We start from the raw sequence: 23,623 nt of genomic DNA, 5'->3' as shown, positions 1-23,623 counted from the left end.
CAGCAGGCAAACAACCCCAAAAATGAAGTTACCTGCACTTAAGGAAATCCTCAACGTTTTCCAGGGACACAAACACTGCTGCTGCTGCAATATCCTGTGGCTGAGCTTGGGGAGAACCCTGGGTCCTCAGACCAGAGGTAGGTGGGGTGACAAATCCTAATCCTCAGACTGCAAGACCCTAAATTGATGGCTCTGCTCCAACTGCACAAGAAAATGACTGTTCAGCATGCTGGCATTTCAATGGTATCCAAAGCAGCCACAGGCCATGGTGTGACTATGATATGCTTTCTTATTTAATGATATGCTTTCTTATTTAAAGATTGCTTTAAATAAGAAAGCATATCATTCAGTCAATATCTGATATTACATGCACAGCTTAGACTTCTAGCAGAGACTAGGAATGGGGGCTCCCCCACTAGCTCAGTGGATAAATATATCATGTGGTGCAGTACTAACCCAAACAGACAAAAAGGTCCCAGATTTGATTCTGAGTTAGCCAATCTCATTTGGGGTAACAGTTGGGGTGTTACAGTTGGCCTCTGTGCCCCTGGGCTGGGGGTGGGGGGGAATAAAGAGAATCAGCCACGGTTTAACTCCTGCTACTCAATGACCCCTGTGCTGGACTCATTACATGTAGCCAAATAGCATGACCAACACTCGCTCTCTAGGTTCACGCATTAAGAAAGGTCGCTTATGCAATATATTGGCAGCTGTTGGCACCCATGGGACCACACCTCAGTAAGATTCAGAGCCCTTGGGGAACAGAGGGAAACAAAAGAAAAAAAGCAAGATTATATATTTCTGGGATCATAGATTTTGCACACGTACTGTGTGTACCAACCCCTGGAACCATTAAATGACTAATTTGGTAGAACTGGTTTTCATGATATAATTAATGATAAAGGTCTTTCACAAATTGCATTACTAACCTGTAATCTTTTCACTACAGGAGAATGCATCTCTGTTGGAGGAGTCACTTTCTCAGCTTCCTTCACCGTAACGGTATCTACGCAAAATCCATTGTGCAACATTAACACAAATATACAAAGTCCAACACTAAACAGAAGACACAATCCACTGAGCACAAACACTCCATGCATCTGTACACAGGATACTAACAGAAGCTCAGCTTGACATTTGCAATTCTTTGGTTATTTAGCATCTGCCCAGAGTGAGAAGGTAGGGAAGTAAAGAGTTCAAAGACTATATGGAAAAGGAAGTTCATTCTTCTCAGTGGAACAGACAAGTGGAGGTGGGAGAAATATGATTATTTTTAAATTTTGGAATCAATCAGGTTCACATGGAAAAACATCTCTGCTAAACTTTGTCAACAGATCATGACTGTAAACAAAGGAGAGTTTGAATTGAAACAGAATTTGAGTAACAATTTCATGTAGTAAACTGCCATCTAGTGTAGTGAATGGAAATGTACTCAATGCTTTTCATAAAGAAATCGATGAACTTCCTAATTTAAGTGCAAGTAAAAATGATGTGGCTTAGCCCAAAGGCAGCAGGGAGATGAAAATGGCCTGATCAAATTGATCTGAAACAGCAGAACAAAGTTGTGATGTGTACAGCTGATGACCTACCAACCATGTGCAGCTAAAGGCTAGATCAATACAGCCAGAGACTGGAACAGCCACATCCTCTTAACAAGGAGGTTGGATGCGGTGAACTGGACATCTGCACTAAAGTTCAACACAGATATAAATCATACAAACACACAAAGAAAAAGATGTTCCAAAAGAGGCCTACCATCTTCTGGGGGAGCAGGGAAGGGATCGGTCCTGCGAGGTGGAGTCCGAGCTGCCACAGAAACACACCAGTGAGAGGAGGCAACAAAATTTCAGATTAGATTTCCAAATACTTTGCCCTCAACTTAATAAGCCAACTGCTTATATACAATAGAGGCACTCAAATTTCACTTTTTAAAAAAAAAACTTTCACAATTAACATTGAAGAGCTTTTAATATTCATTTAATATGCCCCTAAAACAACTGTTCCTGCTACCAGGACTACACAACATTTGCATCATGGCAACCGTATGGCAGAAACTCAGACAGGATTGTGGCATTTCCCTACTCTCTGCCCGTCAATGTCAACTGCAGTGCACTACAGAGGATTTAAAAAAAACTTCCCGAATATGTTCCCAGTGAGATACTCCATAGGTTAAAAAAAACTAAAAGCTTCAGAAATGAGGGTGCATATTTTCATGGGATGTGAACTTTAAAGAGTTTATCACCAACATGCCCATTTCCAAACACCCCAATGAATCAAAGATTGATCTGTGACCTTTAGAAATTAAAAAGAAATATATTTAGCTATAAAATACCACTTGACTTTTACTTGGATCATAAAACCAATAAACTAATTTGCAGGGGATGTTTCAGCAACTATTGTTTCCCAGAAATGTCAGCCTTTCCAAAATGGAGAGATTACACAAATCTTCACATCCTGAAAATGTTTATTCACTGAAGTGATTTAATAAATCCATAAACTCCTTTGCATCCTAAATATGATCAATACAGGCAGAAATACAGAGAAAGGCATCTTACTGACCAATGGCATTTTGTGGCTGAAAGATCTCCTTGTATTCCTCTGGGTTTCGAATTTCTGCGGTTGACTCCTTGTCGTCCTTCTCCTCCTCCCCGCTCGGGATGCGCCCTTCACTCTCAGGCTCCTCTTTCACTTTACTACTAAGACATAACAGTTTTCATTTGTTTATCTGGGTGGGAGGGAAATAGCTACAATAGATCAACTAGAGAAAGTTCCTAAAACAGTTAGAGATGGTCACATTCCAAAGCACTGGGGTCCATTGTCCACATGTACCTGACACCGAGGGGCCTGAAATCCTAGCACTTTGATAAGATGACAAAATCTCTGTGTTTCAAGTAGGATTTCAATAAAGTACGAAATATGAGCTCGCTAAAATGTTTATGTAATTGCACTGTAGATGTTTTTCCCCCACTAGCATTTCAGTAAAATGCTACAGCAGCTATATGAAACTTTTGTATTGTGCCAACTTGAATTGTGAAAAACACCCAACAGCTTGTAGAGAGGATCTTGAGGTACTTAATACCAAGGTGGTTACATGTCTGTCACTGGTGATAGTGGTGGCAGCAAGATGAGGTGCTGAATGGGGAGCATCACTGTAGCAGACTACTGGCACATTGAATACTTTCTCCTGTAGTGTATTGGTATCAATATGCTCAAATCAGATGACCTATATTCACATTTCACGTTGGGGCAATGGATTCCCCCATAACAATGGAGTAGATAGACTCAGGTAGGCTACTTTTTCTTTGGGTGGGGAGGGAGAGGAGGGCAAAAGACAACCCTGGACATATATTGTCATTTCATGCTGCACAATATGTATATAACAGTCAAACAATTAAAATTAAGTTAATAAAGTATACCTGATTAGAATCCATTACAGTAAGACATAGATACAAGATTAAATGATCAAATGATCCTAAGATTTAGGATAGGGAGAATTTTTTTTAACAAAAAAGTTTAAGAGGCTGTGGAATGCACCATTAGAGTTAATGATTGAAGCAGGGACCATGGGGGTGACTTATAAGTCCCCAAGACAGGCCCGATGGGAGGGTTAAAAATGTGAAAATGAGAAACCCGACCCCAACCCGCCTATCACGCACCCACTTACACTTTCAATGGAGGCAGGTTTTGGGGGCAGGCGACTAACCTGCTCTCCAGGGACAGGTCAGTAATTTAAATATGTTAATAAGGCTTCGTGTCTCACATTTTATCTCTGTTCCTAAATTAACGCTGGCCGGCTGGTCTCAGGAAACCCGGCAGCTGAAGGGAGGCAAGAACGGCTGGATGGAACAGGTAAGTGGCCTTTCCAGCACTGCTTGTGGGCCAGGAGGAGCAAGAGTGCTTCCCCCCAACCTCCAAGCAAACCTGCTTCCATCATCGCGATCGGACCGCTGCGATCAGCCAAATCCACGAAGCCCCCTCGCGCAATCAGAACCCCCCCATGCGATCGCCAACCCCCCACCTCCACCCTGCGCGCTAAGAAGCCCCCTCCCCACCTCGCCAGACCCCCAATGTTCGACTCACCTCCCTCCAATATCCGACCCCCCCCACAACCGCCGATGTTCGCTGTCCGACCCTCCGGCTGGGGCCTGTGCCGCAGGCCTATCCGCCAGACAGCCATCCAGCCTCTCGCTCTGGCTGGCTGCGGACAGGAAACCGATTCAAAAAAACTTAAATTAAGTCCAACCATTAAATTTGGCAGGACCTCCGGGAAACCTGTATATCCTAGCCACTAAATCTCCCCACTGCTCCCTTCCCACCTCCCCGTTATCATCAGGGCCCATGTCAGCATTTAAGAATAAGTTAGATAAGTGGTTGAAGGCAAAGAGAATAAAGGGGTAAGGGAACAGGGTAGACACAAGGCATTAAGACTACTGCTCATGTGGGGGGTAAACATCAACATTGACTGGTTGGGCCCAATTGCCTTTTCTGTGTTGTAATTTCTATCTAAAAAGCAAGTGCTTACCTTGGCACATCACTTCTGTATGTAGCAATTTCAGGGCAATTATAAACAAGCTGACAGAGGGGATACTCCAAGTGACACAGCGAGAGGATCAGCGAGTGGTACAAAGGTGCCATGGGATGCTGGAGAAATGCTGAACTTAATTCCAAATGAACCGGGTTTGTAATCTGGTTCAGACACTGTTCTTTGTCCCGACCTCAGGACAAAAGAGAAGGTTGTGACAATAGAAATCTCGCTGGACACAAGACTATTTCTGAAATGGTCAAGATTCCCTACTTGGGGAGGGGGCATGTGAGGAGTGCAAAAAGAAATATTCAAAGTATCTCCCCCTCTTCCCCGGTACCATGAAAGTGCTCCTTTTGGTCCTCGAGGAGCTTGGACAAACCCAGCCATCGTCTGGTAAATCACAATTGTACAGGAACTGCAAATAAAGCATTGAAAAGAAAGGAATTGCCTATAGTCGAACAACATGGAGTTGAAAGGATCAGGGGTTCTCTTTGCTGGAATCAACTGCTGTACCTTTGTGGCCTGCTGCAGGTGGTTAGTGGCCGCTCATAGTTACGTCGGAGTGCAGCTCCTTTAGTCACAGGCAGATTGAACAGCTTTTCATCCTCAACCACACCCTGGACAATAGAACCTGTCTTCTTCACACGATTCAGATCCACCACAAATGTCGAGACTGTCACCTGACTGAACGAAGCTCCGATCTATACATAAATAAAGCACCAACAAGTGATTTGAAATCGCACTTTTGTGGTGAACAGTAAAGGATTTCTACACCCCTCGTGCTAACCAGGCAATGCATTTGTTCAAACAGAGCAAAGCTGTGTACGGTGTCAAGTCTGGCACATGCAATCTAGTAAGGAAATAACATTCCAATCATCATAGAAAATTAAATGTTACCTACTAGCCATTTATTTAATTCTATGGCCCACAAATAACTTTGTTTATCAGAAATATGATAATTTAGGGCACTCAGTTGACAGAGGTCAGGCCAATCCACAATTCTGAGCTTTAAACCTGGACAAATCACTCACAAAATACTGCACCATCGATCAACTTCACCAGTGGGAACACGCAGGACAGTAAACAGCAGCAGGAAGTTGAAGACAGTAATTTAATTGAACAATTCCGATATTTCAACGGTCTGGATGTCAGCAGACACCTGGTAAATTACCGCTTTATTCTCAGGTCCAGTACATACTCGTGATTTACATTTCCAGTGCCACCTCTTGAATTCTCCCCCCAAATCATTAAGACACAAGTAGATCCCATTTCTGGAAATCACACATTCCTGACGTGCCCTTTTTTATTGGATTTACTATGAAGTTACAATCGACACAAGGCCAATTCACATGATAGACCATCACTCTCACTTTGCAGCCTATTTCTAAATCCCCACTGACAAGTTCACTCAAATCAGCAGGGTAAATAAAGCTTTCTTGTTAATCACATATACTGTGAAACAGATGTTGGTGCCAGTAATTCACCACCAAATATGTTGGACATTTTGTTGCAATTATGTGCAGCCTCAGGCAGAAAATGGCCCTGTACAGCACAGGATGTGGAAGCTCAACTTTCCCCAACAAAACTGACTGTGCCCCTCAGGTGGTGTAACACTGCAACAGACGTGCTGATATGAAAATATCTCAACCAAGGTGAAATGATTTCCAAGGCAAATGGGGAACAGGGACGAAAAGGAGAATCAATGCTTCAAAAAGCAATGGGAAAACAGTTGCAGCAATATGAGCAATTTCTGCCAGAGATGACCAGTTACTCATTACAGTACACATACCCTGCGTTCCTCCTCACAATTACATCTCTGGTTCTACAAAAACTCGCTCTCTACATTCATTCAACCAACGTGCTTTAGAATTTTAGAAATTCAGATCACATTACAAAATTAATTTCTAATAAGATTAGATTTAGCTTCTTTAGCCTCCACTCCCAGCTCATTTGATTCATATCTAATTCTTCTTTGAACTCTTTCCACTGCCTTCATCTCCTTTAAAAGCATAGCAACCACAAAAAGTTGCTTTTATAAAGCACCATATCATGTGCCTCAGAAATGTCTCAGTGCTTCGCATACAATGAATTACTTTGAAACTCAGTGACTGTTGTTACATGGGTGACTGCAGTACCCATGATCTTATAAGGAGTAAGATGAGCAGTGGTGCTGGTCAAGGGGGGAATTTCACCAGAACACAAGGGGAATTCCCAAAAAGACCACAAATGGACACACACTCCATGGCCTGATAAACTTGGAATCTACAGATAAGCTTATGCATCTTTATGTTAATGTTTTCATTCAACTATTACTTTCATATTTATTTGGTTATCTATTCAATTTCCTCTTGGCATCATAATTCCTATGAACACCAATGTGCATTGCTTTTTATTTCTCACAATAAATTTCACTACTTAAAGACGAGGCTTCTCTGAGCAGTTTCTGCAGCTCTATACCCAATGCGAGTGCAATACATACCAACTGATTGGAACAGATGGCAAGGTCCGCTGCTCTACCCCAGTTAACTGGCAGTACATCAAAACAGCGGGGAGGTTCCCAGCCGTAAACATGCAATGAATCCTGAGAACCACTGTAGAGACAACAGCCATCTGGGTTGAACAAAATACACCTAAAACAAGAGAGTGAGAAAAGGAAGGCATTAGCTGAACAGCCAGTTTCCTTAGTTGAAACTTATTTCACTCCTGCCAATCATTGTAAAGCTGAATCCGTTTCATGGCATCTCATTGGACTACGTGGCAAATGTAGAGAATTATTCAGCTCCCCCAACTAATCTGGAAGGACACGGTGTTGAGAATTTGTACTCAACCAACAGAACAGGGCACCCTAGATCAAAGTATACTCTCAGCCAACAGAACGTGGTACTGGGCCACACAGATTAGGAAGGACCCCAGCTGACTGCCCGGCCTGGACCGAGTTACCTGTTCTCAGCTGGTGCAGTGGCCCTGGGCTAAGGATGGGGAGGGGGGAAATCAGCAGGATTCCCACTCATGACCATGAAACCTTGCTGGAAAATCCATGTGTGCGGATGTCAGGTGAGGACACGGTCAGTCTTGACTGATGCCATTCCCCGAAGAATAGCTTGCCAATACATGTGCACTTTCCAGTAGGGGTGACAGGTAACGATCAAGGGCACTTTTTCCTCTTCCTAACCTAATTAAGCTAATTCTACCGATGTCCTGGCTGAGATCAGTGAATACTACACCTCCTCCACCCCCCACCCCACCAACCCAAATCAAAATGAAAATCGGGCGGTTTCTCTACCAGCCGGCGGCCGATCTACAACGTCAGTCTCACGCCCGAGCGATCATTGACTGGACTGCTGGCAAAGAAAAGTCTGATCTCAGCCTCCTTACTACCCAAGGAGTTGGTGTTCCGGATGGAAAAACAGGCCAGACATTTGATAGGATTCTTATGCTTCGATGGAGTGTCTCAGACAGATCAAGATGTTGGCTCATATATTGTTTCGCTAAATGCATTAGTGGGGCAGGCTTAATGGACCAGCTGGTCTTTTCCTGCCCATCAATTTTGTATGTTTGTATGTACCCTTGTTCATGGCTAATAGTTTTAATTGCAATGAGCACAGGTTTCCATCCCAGATCTCAAACCAAACCCTTCGATGGTCTGGTGCTAGAGGTCCTCATCATGATGCGTCTCGAAGACCCCCACGATCAGGTCCCTCATCTTTGACCCAGTCACAGCTACTTGCCCACTCAGAAGAACCTGGGCAGGGCCGGGACCGCTGTCCTAGGGGGAGTGTTTGCTAGTGCTGTTGGGGAGGGTTTAAACTAAAGTGGCAGGGGGTTGGGAACCTGAGCAGGGAGACAGAGGAAAGCGTGTCAGGAGGGGACAGAAGGTATGGAGTAAAAGGTAAAGTGTTAAAAAAGGAAAAAGCAGGAACTAAGTGTCACCAAACATATTCGAAAGTTCTTTATCTGAATGCACGTAGCATTCGTAACAAAATGGATGAGTTAACGGCACAAATAACTATGCACTTGTGGCCATTACAGAAACATGGCTGCAGGGTGACAACGACTGGGAATTAAATATGCCAGGGTATTTAACAATCAGGAAGGACAGGCAGGAAGGACGGGGAGGTGGGGTGGCTATGTTAATAAAGGAAGGAATCACTGTAATACAGAGAAATGATATTGGGACAAAGGATCAGGATAATGAAACAGTTTGGGTAGAGATAAGGAATAATAAGGGGAAGAAAACACTAGTGGGCGTAGTATATAGGCCTCCTAATAGTTGCAACTCTGCTGGAAGAAGTATTAATCAGGAAATAGTCGGGGCATGTAATAAGGGAACAGCTATAATTATGGGGGATTTTAACTATCATATTAACTGGACAAATCAAATTGGGCAGGGCAGCCTTGAGGAAGAGTTTATTGAGTGTATTAGAGATGGATTTCTTGAGCAGTATGTAACTGATCCTACAAGGGGGCAAGCAACCTTGGACCTGGTCCTGTGTAATGAGCCAGGATTAATTAATAATGTCCTAGTTAATGATCCCCTTGGAATGAGTGACCATAACATGGTTACATTCCATATCCAATTAGAGGGTGAGGAGGTTGGTTCTCAAACAAGCGTACTGAGCTTGAATAAAGGAGACTATGATGGTATGAGAGCGGAATTGATTAAAGTGGACTGGGAAAATAGATTAAAGGGTAAGACGGTACATGAGCAGTGGTGTTCATTTAAGGAGTTATTTTACAACTTTCAAAAAATATATATTCCACTGAGGAAAAAAGGGTGGAAAAGAAATGACAGCCATCCATGGCTAAGTAAAGAAATTAAGGATAGTATCCAACTAAAAACAAGGACATATAAGGTAGCCAAACTTAGTGGAAGGATAGACGATTGGGAAGTCTTCAAAAGACAGCAAAAAGTAACTAAAGGATTGATTAAGAAAGGGAAGATAGATTATGAAAATAAATTAGCAAAAAATATAAAAACAGATAGCAAGAGTTTCTACAGTTATATAAAAAGAAAAAGGGTGGCTAAGGCAAACGTAGGTCCTTTAGAGGATGAGACCGGGAAATTAATGGTGGGAAACATGGAGATGGCAAAAATGCTGAACAAATATTTTGTTTCAGTCTTTACGGTAGAGGACACTAAGAATATCCCAACACTGGACAAACAGGGGGCTCTGGGGGGAGGAGCTAAATACGATTAAAATCACTAAGGAATTGGTACTCAGTAAAATAATGGGACGCAAGGCGGATAAATCCCCTGGACCTGATTGCTTACATCCTAGGGTCTTGAGGGAAGTGGCAGTAGGGATTGTGGATGCTTTGGTAATAATTTTCCAAAATTCTCTGGACTCAGCAAAGGTCCCGGCAGATTGGAAAACTGCTAATGTAACACCCTTGTTTAAAAAGGTTTAGTCGGCAGAAGGCTGGAAATTGTAGACCAGTTAGCCTAACATCTGTGTGGGTAAAATTTTGGAGTCTATTATTAAGGAGACAGTAACGGAACATTTGGATAAACATAATTTAATAGGACAAAGTCAGCATGGCTTTATGAAGGGGAAGTCATGTCTGACAAATTTGCTGGAGTTCTTTGAGGACATAACGTACAGGGTGGATAAAGGGGAACCAGTGGACGTAGTGTATTTAGACTTCCAGAAGGCATTCGACAAGATGCCACATAAAAGATTATTGCTCAAGATAAAGAATCACTGGATTGGGGGTAATATTCTGGCATGGGTGGAGGATTAGTTATCTAACAGGAAGCAGAGAGTTGCGATAAATGGTTCATTCTCGGACTGGCAACCAGTAGCCAGTGATGTTCCGCAGGGGTCGGTGCTGGGTCCCCAACTCTTTACAATCTATATTAACGATTTGGAGGAGGGGACCGAGTGTAACATATCAAAGTTTGCAGATGATACAAAGATGGGAGGGAAAGTAGAGAGTGAGGAGGACATAAAAAACCTACAAGGGGATATAGACAGGCTGGATGAGTGGGCGGAGGTTTGGCAGATGCAATACAATATTGGAAAATGTGAGGTTATGCACTTTGGCAGGAATGATCAGAGAGAAAGTTATTATCTTAATGACGAGAAACTGGAAAGTACTGCAGTACAAAGGGATCTGGGAGTCCGAGTGCAAGAAAATCAAAAAGTTAGTATGCAGATGCAGCAGGTGATCAAGAAGGCCAACGGAATGTTGGCTTTTATTGCTCGGGGGATAGAATATAAAAACAGGGAGGTATTGCTGCAGTTATATAAGGTATTGGTGAGACCGCACCTGGAATACTGCATACAGTTTTGGTGTCCATACTTAAGAAGACATACTTGCTCTCAAGGCAGTACAAAGAAGGTTCACTCGGTTAATCCCGGGGATGAGGGGACGGACATATGAGGAGAGGTTGAGTAGATTGGGACTCTACTCATTGGAGTTCAGAAGAATGAGAGACGATCTTATTGAAACATATAAGATTGTGAAGGGGCTTGATCGGGTGGATGCGGTAAGGATGTTCCCAAGGATGGGTGAAACTAGAACGAGGGGGCATAATCTTAGAATAAGGGGCTGCTCTTTCAAAACTGAGATGAGGAGAAACTTCTTCACTCAGAGGGTAGTAGGTCTGTGGAATTTGCTGCCCCAGGAAGCTGTGGAAGCTACATCATGAAATAAATTTAAAACAGAAATAGACAGTTTCCTAGAAGTAAAGGGAATTAGGGGTTACGGGGAGCGGGCAGGAAATTGGACATGAAGCTGAGTTCGGATCGGTCAAGGCCCTGTGGGTGGCGGAGCGGGCCCAGGGGCTGAGTGGCCGGGTCCTGCTCCTACTTCTTGTGTTCTTTAGATTTGAGGTTAGGATCAGATCAGCCATGATCTTATTGAATGGCGGAGCAGGCTCGAGGGGCCGATTGGCCTACTCCTGCTCCTATTTCTTATGTTCTTATGCCGGGCATTGTTATCCAAGGCAAACCAGCCTTCCACTGTGAGCTCGGGCCTCTCTCAGGCCGGCTCCAATTGGGGTCGGAGAGAGGTTTTATTAAATGAAATGAAAGAAGTTGGAATATCCTCATAAAAATGGTGGAGCTTGGGTCTGCTAAAGATATAAATACAAGTACGGCTCACTGATCCCCACTGACAGCACCAAGATCCACAAAGGACAGTGTCCGACAGAAGTGACTGATAGCAAGTTCTACACTGCAACCACATTTTAAAAGCTTCTAAATGTAAAAGCACAACTTCCATGCAGGTGTAAGTAATATCCAGGGCCAGTGTCCGAATCACAACCAGAAAATTGCCAAGCGCCTGGCACATGAACTTTCTTCTACAAAATCCATTTAGCCAACTTCCTTAATAGATAAGTATATGAAAGAGAAAGGAATAGAAGGATATGTTGATAGGGTTAGATGAAGAAGGGTGGGAGGAGGATCATTTGGAACATAAACACATGCACAGACCAGTTGGGCCGAATGACCCGTTTCTGTGCTGTAAAATCTATGTAACTATGTAATACTAAGCAGTCTAGGCTCAGAGTAGCCACTTGAACAAGGTATTGGAAAGCTGCTGGAATCCATGGAGCATACCACTGCGTGAAGCACCGCCGTCAGAGGAGGGGAGAAAATGGGGAGCAATAAAAAGGGATGGTGCCCAGTATCGGACACATTTTTAAGCTCTCAGTCAACAGAACAGGACATCCTGTACCAGAGGAAAACAGCAGGATGAAATTGCCATTGTTGGTATGTATGTAGTATGGGTGCATCACCAACAATCTAACACACAAAATTTCCCAAGCTCAGCAGCGCTGCCACTTACAAAAAACGTGTGGGGGTGACTCGCGCTTGCACCCACTACCCGACTCCCCCAAGCAATCAAGCTGAAAACATACACACAATCACGGTCCCCCGAAAAATCGCTGGGCTGCAATGCTGTTTATTCCACACCAACCCTCTCAACATGGCCCCTCATACCTGACAGGAGTGCTCTCTACCTCCGTGCAGCTCACCATCTTAAACTTTTCTAGATCCCAAAACTTGATCGTTCTGAAAGGAGCGGGGGAAAAAAAAGGGAAATTATTTCTAGTGGAACATCAATGCAAAGTAGTGTCTATACTACTGTATAATGGTCATTACTGTATCCATATGCAAAGGGCCTTTACACGTGATGGTCAGGAAAATTATTTTTAAATGATAAATTTTCAAGTTAAAACAAAAATGTTATATCTAAAAACACAATTAGAAAGGAGAGGCCAATAGGGCCCTTTGGCTCCAACGATTTGTCTTGTTTTCCTTCACCCTCCCCCATCACAATAAGGGATGGTTATTTCACGATATATTAATAAATTCTATTGTGTGATGAGTGAATTAATAGTCAAAACCTACTGCCTAACACATTAACTCACGGCCCTACAGTGACTCCACCTAAAATGCACTGGTGCAGCAGACTTTGCACCCAAGTCCATTTCTGCTGCTACTGTAATGTCTGCATAGGGCCTTGACCCACTTTAAGCTGAATGCACCACCCAGACCACAGACCAATCTGGGCCAGTCTATTGTTAACAGGCCATTTATAACCAGAGGGTGAAATATCTCCTTTCCCACAAGTTCACACAGAAAGTGGGGTACCATGACTGGGAAGGCTGTTGCAATGCTTATCCCAATGAAATGCAAGGATTAAAGAGCTGCTGGTAGTGAGAGGGTTTCTCAAGGATGTTCAAATTTAAGGCAATATAGAGTGCAGCTAAGAGAGGAAAAAATAACTAAAGTCAAGCAATTAATGGGAGAGAAATGGAATTGGGGAAGGGCCTCTAGAGGCCTGAATTCAGTCATTTGCGCAATTACAACTTTGTATCTTTTATATCTTCCACCTTTAAAGCATTTAGGGCGCTAAATTGGGGCGTGTAGCGCCCGTTGTTTCTGCGCTACACGGCCTCTCTGACATCCAAGGTGGCGTCTTAGATGCGCACGCACATTTCCAGCATGACGTGCACCAGACGCCATCTTGGTATAGGAATTCGCACAGGCGCAGATAAGGAACGCTGGAATCACGTAAAGTAGGGAGAAAATGGCTTCAATCAGTGTGCAACGCTGATTTAAAGTGATGGACACCATTTTGGGACTTGATGCTCAACTCAACGCACAGTCTTAACTCCGACCATCTGAACATGTCTTAGAGTGCCTGGAGCACCCCCCACCCAGTGCTATTTAAAGGGACCTTGCAGGATTTACAGATCAGTAGCTGGATTATTGCTTCTGCCTGCCGAGACATTTGTAACTGTTTTTAGAGGTCTCCTGGACTTCAATACTAGGACGTGGGGACATAGCCTAACATTTAGAGCCAGGACGTGCATGAGTGAAATTAGGAAATGCTTCTACACGCAAAGGGTGGGAGACATTTGGAACGCTCTTCTGCAGATGGCAGTTGATGTTAGCTCACTTGTGAAAGTTAAATCTGAGATTGATAGATTTCTGTGAACCAAGGGTATTAAAGGATATGGGGCTAAGGAGTTAGATCACAGGTCCACCATGATCTCAATGAATGGTGGAACAGGCTCGACGGGCTAAATGCCACTGCCACTTGCTGCCTCTTGATATGCGCCACCTTCTCCTGCAAAAAAGCGGGACCTGTGTCTGGGTGATGTGCCTGTCATGGTTGAATAGCTACCACTGTGTGTGGCCTGTGAGTTTTTTTTTTATTCGTTCACGGGATGTGGGCGTCGCTGGTGAGGCCAGCATTTATTGCCCATCCCTAATTGCCCTTGAGAAGGTGGTGGTGAGCTGCCTTCTTGAACCGCTGCAGTCCGTGTGGTGAAGGTTCTCCCACCGTGCTGTTAGGAAGGGAGTTCCAGGATTTTGACCCAGCGATGATGAAGGAACGGCGATATATTTCCAAGTCGGGATGGTGTGTGACTTGGAGGGGAACGTGCAGGTGGTGTTGTTCCCATGTACCTGCTGCTCTTGTCCTTCTAGGTGGTAGAGGTCGCGGGTTTGGGAGGTGCTGTCGAAGAAGCCTTGGTGAGTTGCTGCAGTGCATCCTGTGGATGGTGCACACTGCAGCCGCTGTGCGCCAGTGGTGAAGGGAGGGAATGTTTAGGGTGGTGGATGGGGTGCCAATCAAGCGGGCTGCTTTATCTTGAATGGTGTCGAGCTTCTTGAGTGTTGTTGGAGCTGCACTCATCCAGGCAAGTGGAGAATATTCCATCACACTCCTGACTTGTGCCTTGCAGATGGTGGAAAGGCTTTGGGGAGTCAGGAGGTGAGTCACTCGCCGCAGAATACCCAGCCTCTGACCTGCTCTCGTAGCCACGGTATTTATATGGCTGGTCCAGTTAAGTTTCTGGTCAATGGTGACCCCCAGGATGTTGATTGTGGGGGATTCGGCGATGGTAATGCCATTGAATGTCAAGGGGAGGTGGTTAGACTCTCTCTTGTTGGAGATGGTCATTGCCTGGCACTTTTCTGGCGCGAATGTTACTTGCCACTTATGAGCCCAAGCCTGGATGTTGTCCAGGTCTTGCTGCATGCGGGCTCGGACTGCTTTATTATCTGAGGGGTTGCGAATGGAACTGAACACTGTGCAGTCATCAGCGAACATCCCCATTTCTGACCTTATGATGGAGGGAAGGTCATTGATGAAGCAGCTGAAGATGGTTGGGCCTTGGACACTGTTGTGGGTGGACAGCTTGAAACAGTGGTAATGTGTAAGGATAAGAGGAAGCATGTGGTTGGAAGAGTTGAGTACTGATAGAAAGAGTTTGTTGGTATGTGGGTGATGGGGGGGTGTAGTGTATGGTGTAGTTGGTAGGAGACGCCACTTGACAGTTGACCTCACTCACCTTGACCATTCACGTCAAAGCATTGAACTTCTTCCTGCACTGCATCCATGTTCATGATGCTGTGCGCCTAGAATGGACCCCTCGCTGCCTCTTGGATATATGTCTGGAGGGCCTCTTGTCCCCCCCACCACAGATATAGGATGTCCCTCCTTCTGTCCACTTCTGGCGTGCATATTGGAGGATGTGGGGTTTAGTAGTACGCAATCTTTATTCAATGTTTTAACATAACTCAGTGTGTAAACATAGGGATGGAACCTGCATCTGTGTTTTACATGTGCTATGTCTGGTCTCAGCAAATTTTCAGCAATAACAGGCACCAGCTACCTTTAAAAGATTTCTAAGAAACATCCTCCCTTTAAGAGATTGAGCTCCCTCTGGTGGTGGAAAGTGCAAATTGCACTGATTCCACCTTGCAAGGCCTCGAATGGAACGCTGATTGCAGGTTAAGTCCTCGGGTGGGCCGAAACTTGCGTCCTGCCTGCGCAGGGGCCACTGGGCGCGGGGTAATAGCACATCACGCTACCTGTGCCCAAAAACGGCCCCTATCGAACTTTTCTTCCCCCCCCCCCCCCCCCCATCAAGTATAGGCAAGATACATTTTAAATTCAGCATGTTTGTAACCATATTGGAGCTAAGGTTTATTTTGATTTTGGCTGCAATTATAGCCATTTTTATATTTTAAAGGCTGTGTTCAAAATAAATTGAACACGGAGAAGCACGTTTTAAAAACTCAGAAGCTGAAAGGACTGAAAATTAAGTTCCAACGCTGTTGGTCCAAACTGTGGGCACGAGTGACTAATCCCAAAACAGCACCAATTCTGACCTGTCAGAACTGCCAGAAGCTAGCAGATACTCGTTGGGGTGGAACTCCACAATGTTTACAGGTCCAGTGTGATCCGTGAATTCCGTTAGAATTTTTGCCGCCGACAAATCCCACAGCTGAATATTTTTAAAAGAAACACGGTGAAAATAAATCACATGCACTAAAAATAGCAAATCCTTCCATCTTTGTGGATTTTTCAATGACAGGTAACAAACCAGGTAGAAGTTAGGAATTAAAGCATATAGACCTATTGCTAGCTTTGATTTCAATTGACTCACTTACTGTAAAAACCAGACACATCTTCATATGTGTATTTATTATTTTCTAAACGTACAGAGCATGACTTTAGTGTTTGCTAATTTTTTGTATTTGTTAGACAAGGGATTTCCACTTTGGCATCCAGCCTCAGCAGCAAGCACTCCCAGGTCACATACATTGGCTGAATGCAGAATAAAGTCTCCCTCTACACTGCCAGGCAATATACATTGAAATGGGGAACGAAAGCTCAGGGGAATAATTGTTCTTAAAGATCCTCATCACTGCCTACTGAAAAAAAGGTTAATTTTTTACTAAATGGTTTGATTTTTTTTATTACCATAACTCACCAGAAATCCAGCATCCAGATCAATTAGTCAGCTGATAAGTTACAACACTGACTTACAATATCTGAAGTCTTGAAGTAACCAGAATATTTTGAATGGATTTTAATGTATTTGGAGGGTACATTTGTGAATCCAGAGGTGCCCAGCCCTGGAAAAATATGCTGCTGGCAATAGAAGTACCAGATTTTTAAAATGTATTCTCGGGATGTGGACGTCGCTGGTAAGGCCGGCATTTATTGCCCATTCCTAGGTGCCCTTGAGAAAGTGGTGGTGAGCCACCATGGGGTGATGGTGTTCTCACAACACTGTTAGGTAGGGTGTTCCCAGATTTTGACCCAGCTGACATTGCAATCAACATCGTAATCAACAGAGCCATTCTAGCATGCGAGTGGCTCATTTTAGTCAGTAACAGGACTCCGGTGGGTCTCGAGTTTAAAAAAAAATTAAACTAAGTGATGTTTAATCAGTATCCAACTATATCAGAAAACTGAGCCGCCTCAGACATCAGACTAAAACATTACATGGTAAAATGTTCCTGTCCTTACAAAGCTGCATTTTCTTAACTTACTGCGAGCAGTGTAATGGTAAATCTGTTTCTTTTTAAAACAGACTGCAGGTGAGCTCTATGAATGAAAGTACTGCCCTTCAGTTTCCTTCATCTTTCCCCAATTCCATGTTTGAATCCCTCCAATCAGATTTCCGCCCCTGCCACAGTACTGAAACAGCCCTTATCAAAAAGTCACAAATGGCATCCTGTGTGACTGTGACCATGGTAAACTATCCCTCCTCATCCTTCTCAACCTGTCTGCAACCTTTGACACAGTTGACCACACCATCCTCCTCCAATGCCTCTCCTCTGTCGTCCAGCTGGGTGGGACTGCGGCGCCTGGTTCCATTCTTCTCTATCCAGTTGTAGCCAGAGAATCACCTGCAATGACTTCTCTTCCCACTCATGCACTATTACCTCTGGAATCCCCCAAGGATCTATCCTTGGCCCCCTCCTATTTCTCATCTCGGCGACATCATCCGAAAACACGTCAGGTTCCATGTGTACACTGCTGACACCCAGTTCTACCTCACCACCACCTCCTTCGACCCCTCCACTGTCTCTCATTTGTCACACTGCTTGTCCGACATCCAGTACTTGATGAGCAAAAATTTCCTCCAACTAAACTATTCGCAATCTTAGCGACCTATTTAACCCTGAGATGAGCTACTAATCCAATATCCACTCCATCACCAAGATGGCCTACTTCCACCTCTGTAACATCGCCCGTCTCCACCCCTGCCTCAGCTCATCTGCTGCTGAAACCCTCATCCATGCCTTTGTTACCTCTAGACTTGACTATTTCAATGCTCTCCTGGCCGGCCTCCCATCTTCTACCCTCCATAAGCTTGAGCTCATCCAAAACTCTGCTGCCCGTATCCTAATTCACACCAAGTCCCGGCGTCAAATTTTGTTTGAAAGGCGTTATATAAATGCAAGTTGTTGTTGTTTAATCTCATGAAGAGCCTCCCATTACTGCACTAGTGAAATATCTCCCTCCATTCCAACCAACAGTACAGCCTCTCTGGTGCAACAGTTAATGTATTTCAAATTACAGGCCATTTGGTGCATTTACTATTTTATGCTATACTCATCAATTGTAAATAATAAAATTTCCAATTTCCATTCCTTATCTTTCCCTTTCAATTGAAAAAAATGGAACATGAAAATAAGTTTGCTGCTATTTTTTTTGAACAAAAAGGCCAATGATCAAGATTCTCCACATTCCTGCTTGGAATTCTTGTCTCAATACATCTATCATTTAGGTTTACAATTTGCTGTGGAAAACAGCTGACACTGAGAAACCATTCAATCTGCATCGAATCCATTTTAAACAAAGAAAATCTCTTAATTAAGCAACAGGAGGGTAATTTAACAGAAAAATCTCAACGAATTTTACGCATGGAGCAGCTTAGAAGTCGATACATAAATTTTTCAGCTTAATGCAGTAAGTCAATTGCTTATTGGTGTTGTCCTATGTTTGTGTAAAGCTCTCTGTGTAAATACCTTCACCGTGCTATCATCCCCAGCAGCAGCAATCCACCGCCCATCAGGACTGAACCTTAAACACCGCACAGCATTTGTGTGACCCTGCAGAGAGTGGAGACAGGTTTAAGTACAGTATAAACAATGCCATCCTGCAGTCTGTCCCAATTGAAGTACCGACTGTACAATAGTTTACAGCAGTCCAATGTTATTGCATTTTTATTACCAGCCTCATTACACAATGTAGATAAGCACGCAGTTATGCACATGGGTGTGCAGAATTCAGATACAGAGTATAAGAGGTTAAAGGTGACAGGAGGGACGGTGACTTGGGGGTGGTTATTGACGGCTCCCAATGTCAGGCATCTACAACCGAAGCAAACGAGGTTCTGGGCTGGACTGTTCGGTACAATAACCAAAGCCATGAAAATAGGGTCAGATAAGGGTTTGGTGAAGCCTCGTCAGTAGTAATGCGCACCCTTTTGGTCCCCTCACCTCAAGAACGATATTACGGCTCTAGAGAAGGTTCAGCAAAGGGCAACAAGGATGATCTCCAGCCTACGTGCACCGATAGACTTTGTGCATTGGGTTTAGATTTATTGGAGGGGCGTGGACTTAAGGAGGGATCTAATTCAGGTATGAAAATTATTCAGGGTATATAACATACAAGTGGATGAATTGCTTGAGGTGGTGTGACCGGGTAGACTAGGGGCCACCCATTTAAATTCAGAGAGCTGAGAATGGTAGGATGTGCAGAAGTTTTATTTTTCCTCAGGTGGCAGTGAAGGCCGACTCCTAGAAGACATTAGGCACATTTTTGGAAAACTATGAGATTATGACAGAAGGAAAGCAAGATTCTGGTTAATAACCAATGGATTGAAGCTTTCTGGTCCTTGTCTGATCACCTTTATGGTGCCAGAGGTTTCCTCAATTAGTTATGGGTCACTTTTTTTTGCCTCTCTCAGAAGGTGGAGGAGGGGAAAAAGGGTGGGGATATAGGGATGAGTCCAGCAAAAATGAAGCAAGGGCGTATGGTCCTTTTCTCGTCCCAAGTACATAACCAACCTTATGGCCTTGAGCCCTGTCCAAGGTAAGCAGCAATAAGCCTTTTAACATGACAAACCCAACTGCCGCACCCAGCAGCAGAAAATGTTACATTATGGCCATCTGTATGGTCCTTTTCATTCTTAAAATGCAATTCATCTCCACACAAACAAATAGAACATTATACAAAGGCAGGGGATCACAGGACACTATGGGGGGAAAAAAATTCGATAGGGGCCGTTTTTGGGTGTAGGTAGCGTGATGCGCTATTACCCCGCACCCAATGACCCCTGCGCAGGCAGGATGTAAGTTTGGACCCACCCGAGGACTTAACCTGCAATCAGCGTTCCTTTCCAGGCCTTGCACGTGGAATCAATGTAATTCGCACTTTCCACCACCAGATGGAGCTCAATCTCTTAAAGGGAGGATGTTACTTAGAAATCTCTTAAAAAGGTGACTGGTACCTGTTATTTGCTGAAAATAACAGTCTACTGTCTGCCCGGAGTCTGCACACGTAAAACACAGATGCAGGTCCCATCCCTATGTTAACACACTGATGAGTTATGTTAAAACATTGAATAAAGGTTGCGCACTACTAAATCCCACATCCTCCAATCTGCACACAGACCTCACCAATCTGCCGATCTGAGTTGGTACCAGGCCTACAAGAGTGCATGCACCAAGGTTCTCTGCTGATGCACTAGAAACCTTGGGTGCAAGAGGTGCATAGAAGGAGGGACATCCTTTATCTGCATTCGGGGGGGGGGGGGGCAAGAGGCCCTCCAGACATATTCTCAAAAGGCAGTGGGGGACGAAGTCAATGCCAGGCGCACAGCATCATGAACTTGGATGCAGTGCAGGAAGAAGTTCAATGCTTTGACATGAGTGGTCAAGGTGAGGTCAACTGTCAAATGGCGTCTCCTACCAACTGCACCATATCCCCCATTACCAACATACCAACAAACTCTTTCCATCAGTAGTCAACTCTGCCAATCAGATGCTTCCTCCCATCCTTACACATTACCACTGTTTCAAACCGCCCACCCACAACTTACAGGTCACACACACTGGCAGCTATTCAACCATGACAGGCACATCACCCAGGTACACGTCCCGCTTTCTTGCAGGAGAAGGTGGTGCATATCAAGAGGCAGCAAGTGGCATTTAGCCCATCGAGCCTGTTCCACCATTCAGTGAGATCACGCTGGACCTGTGACCTAACTCCATATACCCGCCTTAGCTCCATATCCCTTAATACCCTTGGTTCACAGAAATCTATCAATCTCAGATTTAACTTTCATCTACCGTCTGCAGAAGAGCATTCCAAACGTCTCCCACCCTTTGCATGTAGAAGCATTTCCTAACTTCACTCCTGCACGACCTGGCTCTAAATGTTAGGCTATGTCCCCGCGTCCTAGTATTGAAGTCTAGGAAACCTCCAAAAACAGTTACAAATGTCTCAGCAGCCAGAAGCAATAATCCAACCTGTAAATCCTGCATGGCCCCTTTAAATAGCGCTGGTGGGTGGGGGGAGGGGGGGTACCTCCAGGCACTTTAAGACACGCTCAGGTGGTCGGGGTTAAGACTGTGCGTTGAGTTCAGTGTTAGACACCATTTTTGGACTTATCACTTTAAATCAGCATTGCGCACTGGTTGAAGCCATTTTCTGCCTACTTTACATGATTCCAGCATTCCTTATCTGCGCCTTCTATACCAAGGAGGCATCTGGCGCATGTCACGCAGGAAACGTGCGTGTGCATCCAAGACGCCATTGTGGATGTCGAAGAGGCCGTGTAGCGCCAAAACAACGGGCGCTACACGGCCCAATTTAGCGCCCTATGCCTTTAAGCCTTTTCTCCTCATGCTAGCCATGTGTGACTTCACTGGCCCAAAATATATAGTTCCTCACTCTAGATTGCTTCTTCAGTTGAAAATTGCCATATGGTTGATTTCCAGATAATCTATCTGCCATCATCTGAAAGAAAACTGCTTTGCCATTGATTTAATGAGACTGGTCATTTTACTCACCTTGTAGGTCATTACACAACCTTTCCTTCGAATGTCCCACAACTGGAAATGGAAACACATCAGAATTAATAATACACACCCATTTCAGTGCAGTTATTTTGTATTTTGTTTTACAAAATTTAAATACAGCAAGAAATACTGAATCCATCTGAAGATCTTTATGTGCTAGAGGCTGATTGCTTCATTCCTCAGGATTTTATTTTCTGCACTGAGACCAGCTTTTAAAGGCAGCTGACAGAGGAACAGGGGTGACTGGGAATTTGCTACATTACCCACCTGAAGTCTTTAAGATTAGGAAGGATTGACGCTGTTTTTACAGAACGGTGAGAGGCTTGTAAAATACATTACCTGGGAAGGCAATGAAAGCTAAAAATACAAATAAATTCAAGAGACAATTAGATGGGTTTCTGGAGAGAGATGTTGAGAAGGCAGATAGGGGCTGTTTAGATACATCAGAAAAAGAGACAATTTTGCTGCGCCAAATGGTCTTTTCCTCTTCCTAAAATGTATGTTCTTACGTATTTATCTGCAATAACTGGTTAATGTTCTGCTGGACTGTACTGTACCTTTACATTAGTGTCCATAGAACCAGAGGCCACAAACTCCCCAAAAGGATGGAAGTCTAAACTGCAGATGTTGGCTTTGTGTCCCGACAGCGTTCGAAGAACTTCAAAAAAACAAAATTAGCATTGCGTTAATACATTCCAACCTTACACATTACTGATTTATGAATTATCCATGTCCACGATCTACGTAGAAAGAAAGACTTGCATTTATATAGCACCTTTCACAACCTCAAGACATCCCAAAGCACTATACAGCTAATTAAGTCCTTTAAGTGTAGTCACTGTTGTAATGTAGGAAACCTAATAACTTCAACATGATGTCCCAGTTACAATTGTGGCCTTTTTCCATCCTTCCTACTGTAGACTTTTCAGTTTCTGAATGTTAGATCACAACTCCATATGCCTTTGAGAGCATCTTTACTAGCATCGATATCCAGCTAAGCTTTCGATAATGCACACAGGGTAACAAACGGAACAGCCTCTCTGTTAATAGTTTTTAAGCTGCTGGAATTATCCCATGCCTCCATGGGTAGAGAGCTTTAGTGAGATCACACCTGGAGTACTGTGTACAGTTCTGGTCTCCTTAGCTAAGGAAGGATATACTTGCCTCAGAGGCGGTACAACGAAGGTTCATTAGATTGATTCCTGGGATGAGAGGATTGTCCTATGAGGAGAGATTGAGTAAAACGGGCTTATATTCTCTAGAGTTTAGAAGAATGAGAGGTGATCTCATTGAAACAAACAAGATTCTGAGGGGGATTGACAAGGAAGATGCTGAGAGGTTGTTTCCCTGGCTGGAGTGTCTAGAACTAGGAGGACACAGTCACAGGATAAGGGGTCGGCCATTTAAGACTGAGATGAAGAGGAATTTCTTCACTCAGAAGGTTGTGAGTCTTTGGAATTCTCTACCCCAGAGGGCTGTGGATGCTGAGGTGTTGAATATGTTCAAGGCTGAGATAGAGAGAGATTTTTGGACTCTAGGGGAATCAAGGGATTTGGGGATTGGGCGGGAAAGTGAGTTGAGGTCGAAGATCAGCCATAATCTTATTGAATGACGAAGCAGGCTTAAGGGGCCATATGGCCTACTCCTGCTCCTATTTCTAACGTTCTAATGGTTCTTTCTCCCCTCTTCAATAAGAGATAGGGTATCGCAACTTCAGACCTTATTTTAAGTTTAAATTATTAAGCAA

At 44.0% G+C, this 23,623-nt stretch overlaps 1 protein-coding gene across 3 annotated transcripts in view; it reads right to left on the bottom strand.

The window, feature by feature from the left end:
• Positions 1-23,623, bottom strand: part of katnb1 (katanin p80 (WD repeat containing) subunit B 1) — a 71,818-nt gene that overhangs the window by 35,347 nt on the left and 12,848 nt on the right. For 2 of the 3 annotated variants that reach the window (XM_067997701.1, XM_067997699.1), the window contains exons 4-13: positions 22,434-22,534; positions 21,868-21,909; positions 18,817-18,900; positions 16,162-16,277; positions 12,475-12,546; positions 7,005-7,155; positions 5,039-5,226; positions 2,560-2,696; positions 1,756-1,806; positions 930-1,006 (exon numbers count right to left, since the gene is read on the bottom strand). In XM_067997701.1, the coding sequence (XP_067853802.1) occupies positions 930-1,006; positions 1,756-1,806; positions 2,560-2,696; positions 5,039-5,226; positions 7,005-7,155; positions 12,475-12,546; positions 16,162-16,277; positions 18,817-18,900; positions 21,868-21,909; positions 22,434-22,534 (1,019 nt within the window). The remainder of the gene's footprint in view (positions 1-929; positions 1,007-1,755; positions 1,807-2,559; positions 2,697-5,038; positions 5,227-7,004; positions 7,156-12,474; positions 12,547-16,161; positions 16,278-18,816; positions 18,901-21,867; positions 21,910-22,433; positions 22,535-23,623) is intronic. The other variant, XM_067997700.1, reaches the window with a different exon arrangement.

The sequence above is a fragment of the Heptranchias perlo genome, chromosome 16 (genome assembly GCF_035084215.1).
Source record: "Heptranchias perlo isolate sHepPer1 chromosome 16, sHepPer1.hap1, whole genome shotgun sequence".
Taxonomy (NCBI): Eukaryota; Metazoa; Chordata; class Chondrichthyes; order Hexanchiformes; family Hexanchidae; genus Heptranchias; species Heptranchias perlo.
The sequence above is the reverse complement of the archived record's forward strand: the minus strand, read 5'-3'. Positions and strand labels throughout refer to the sequence as shown.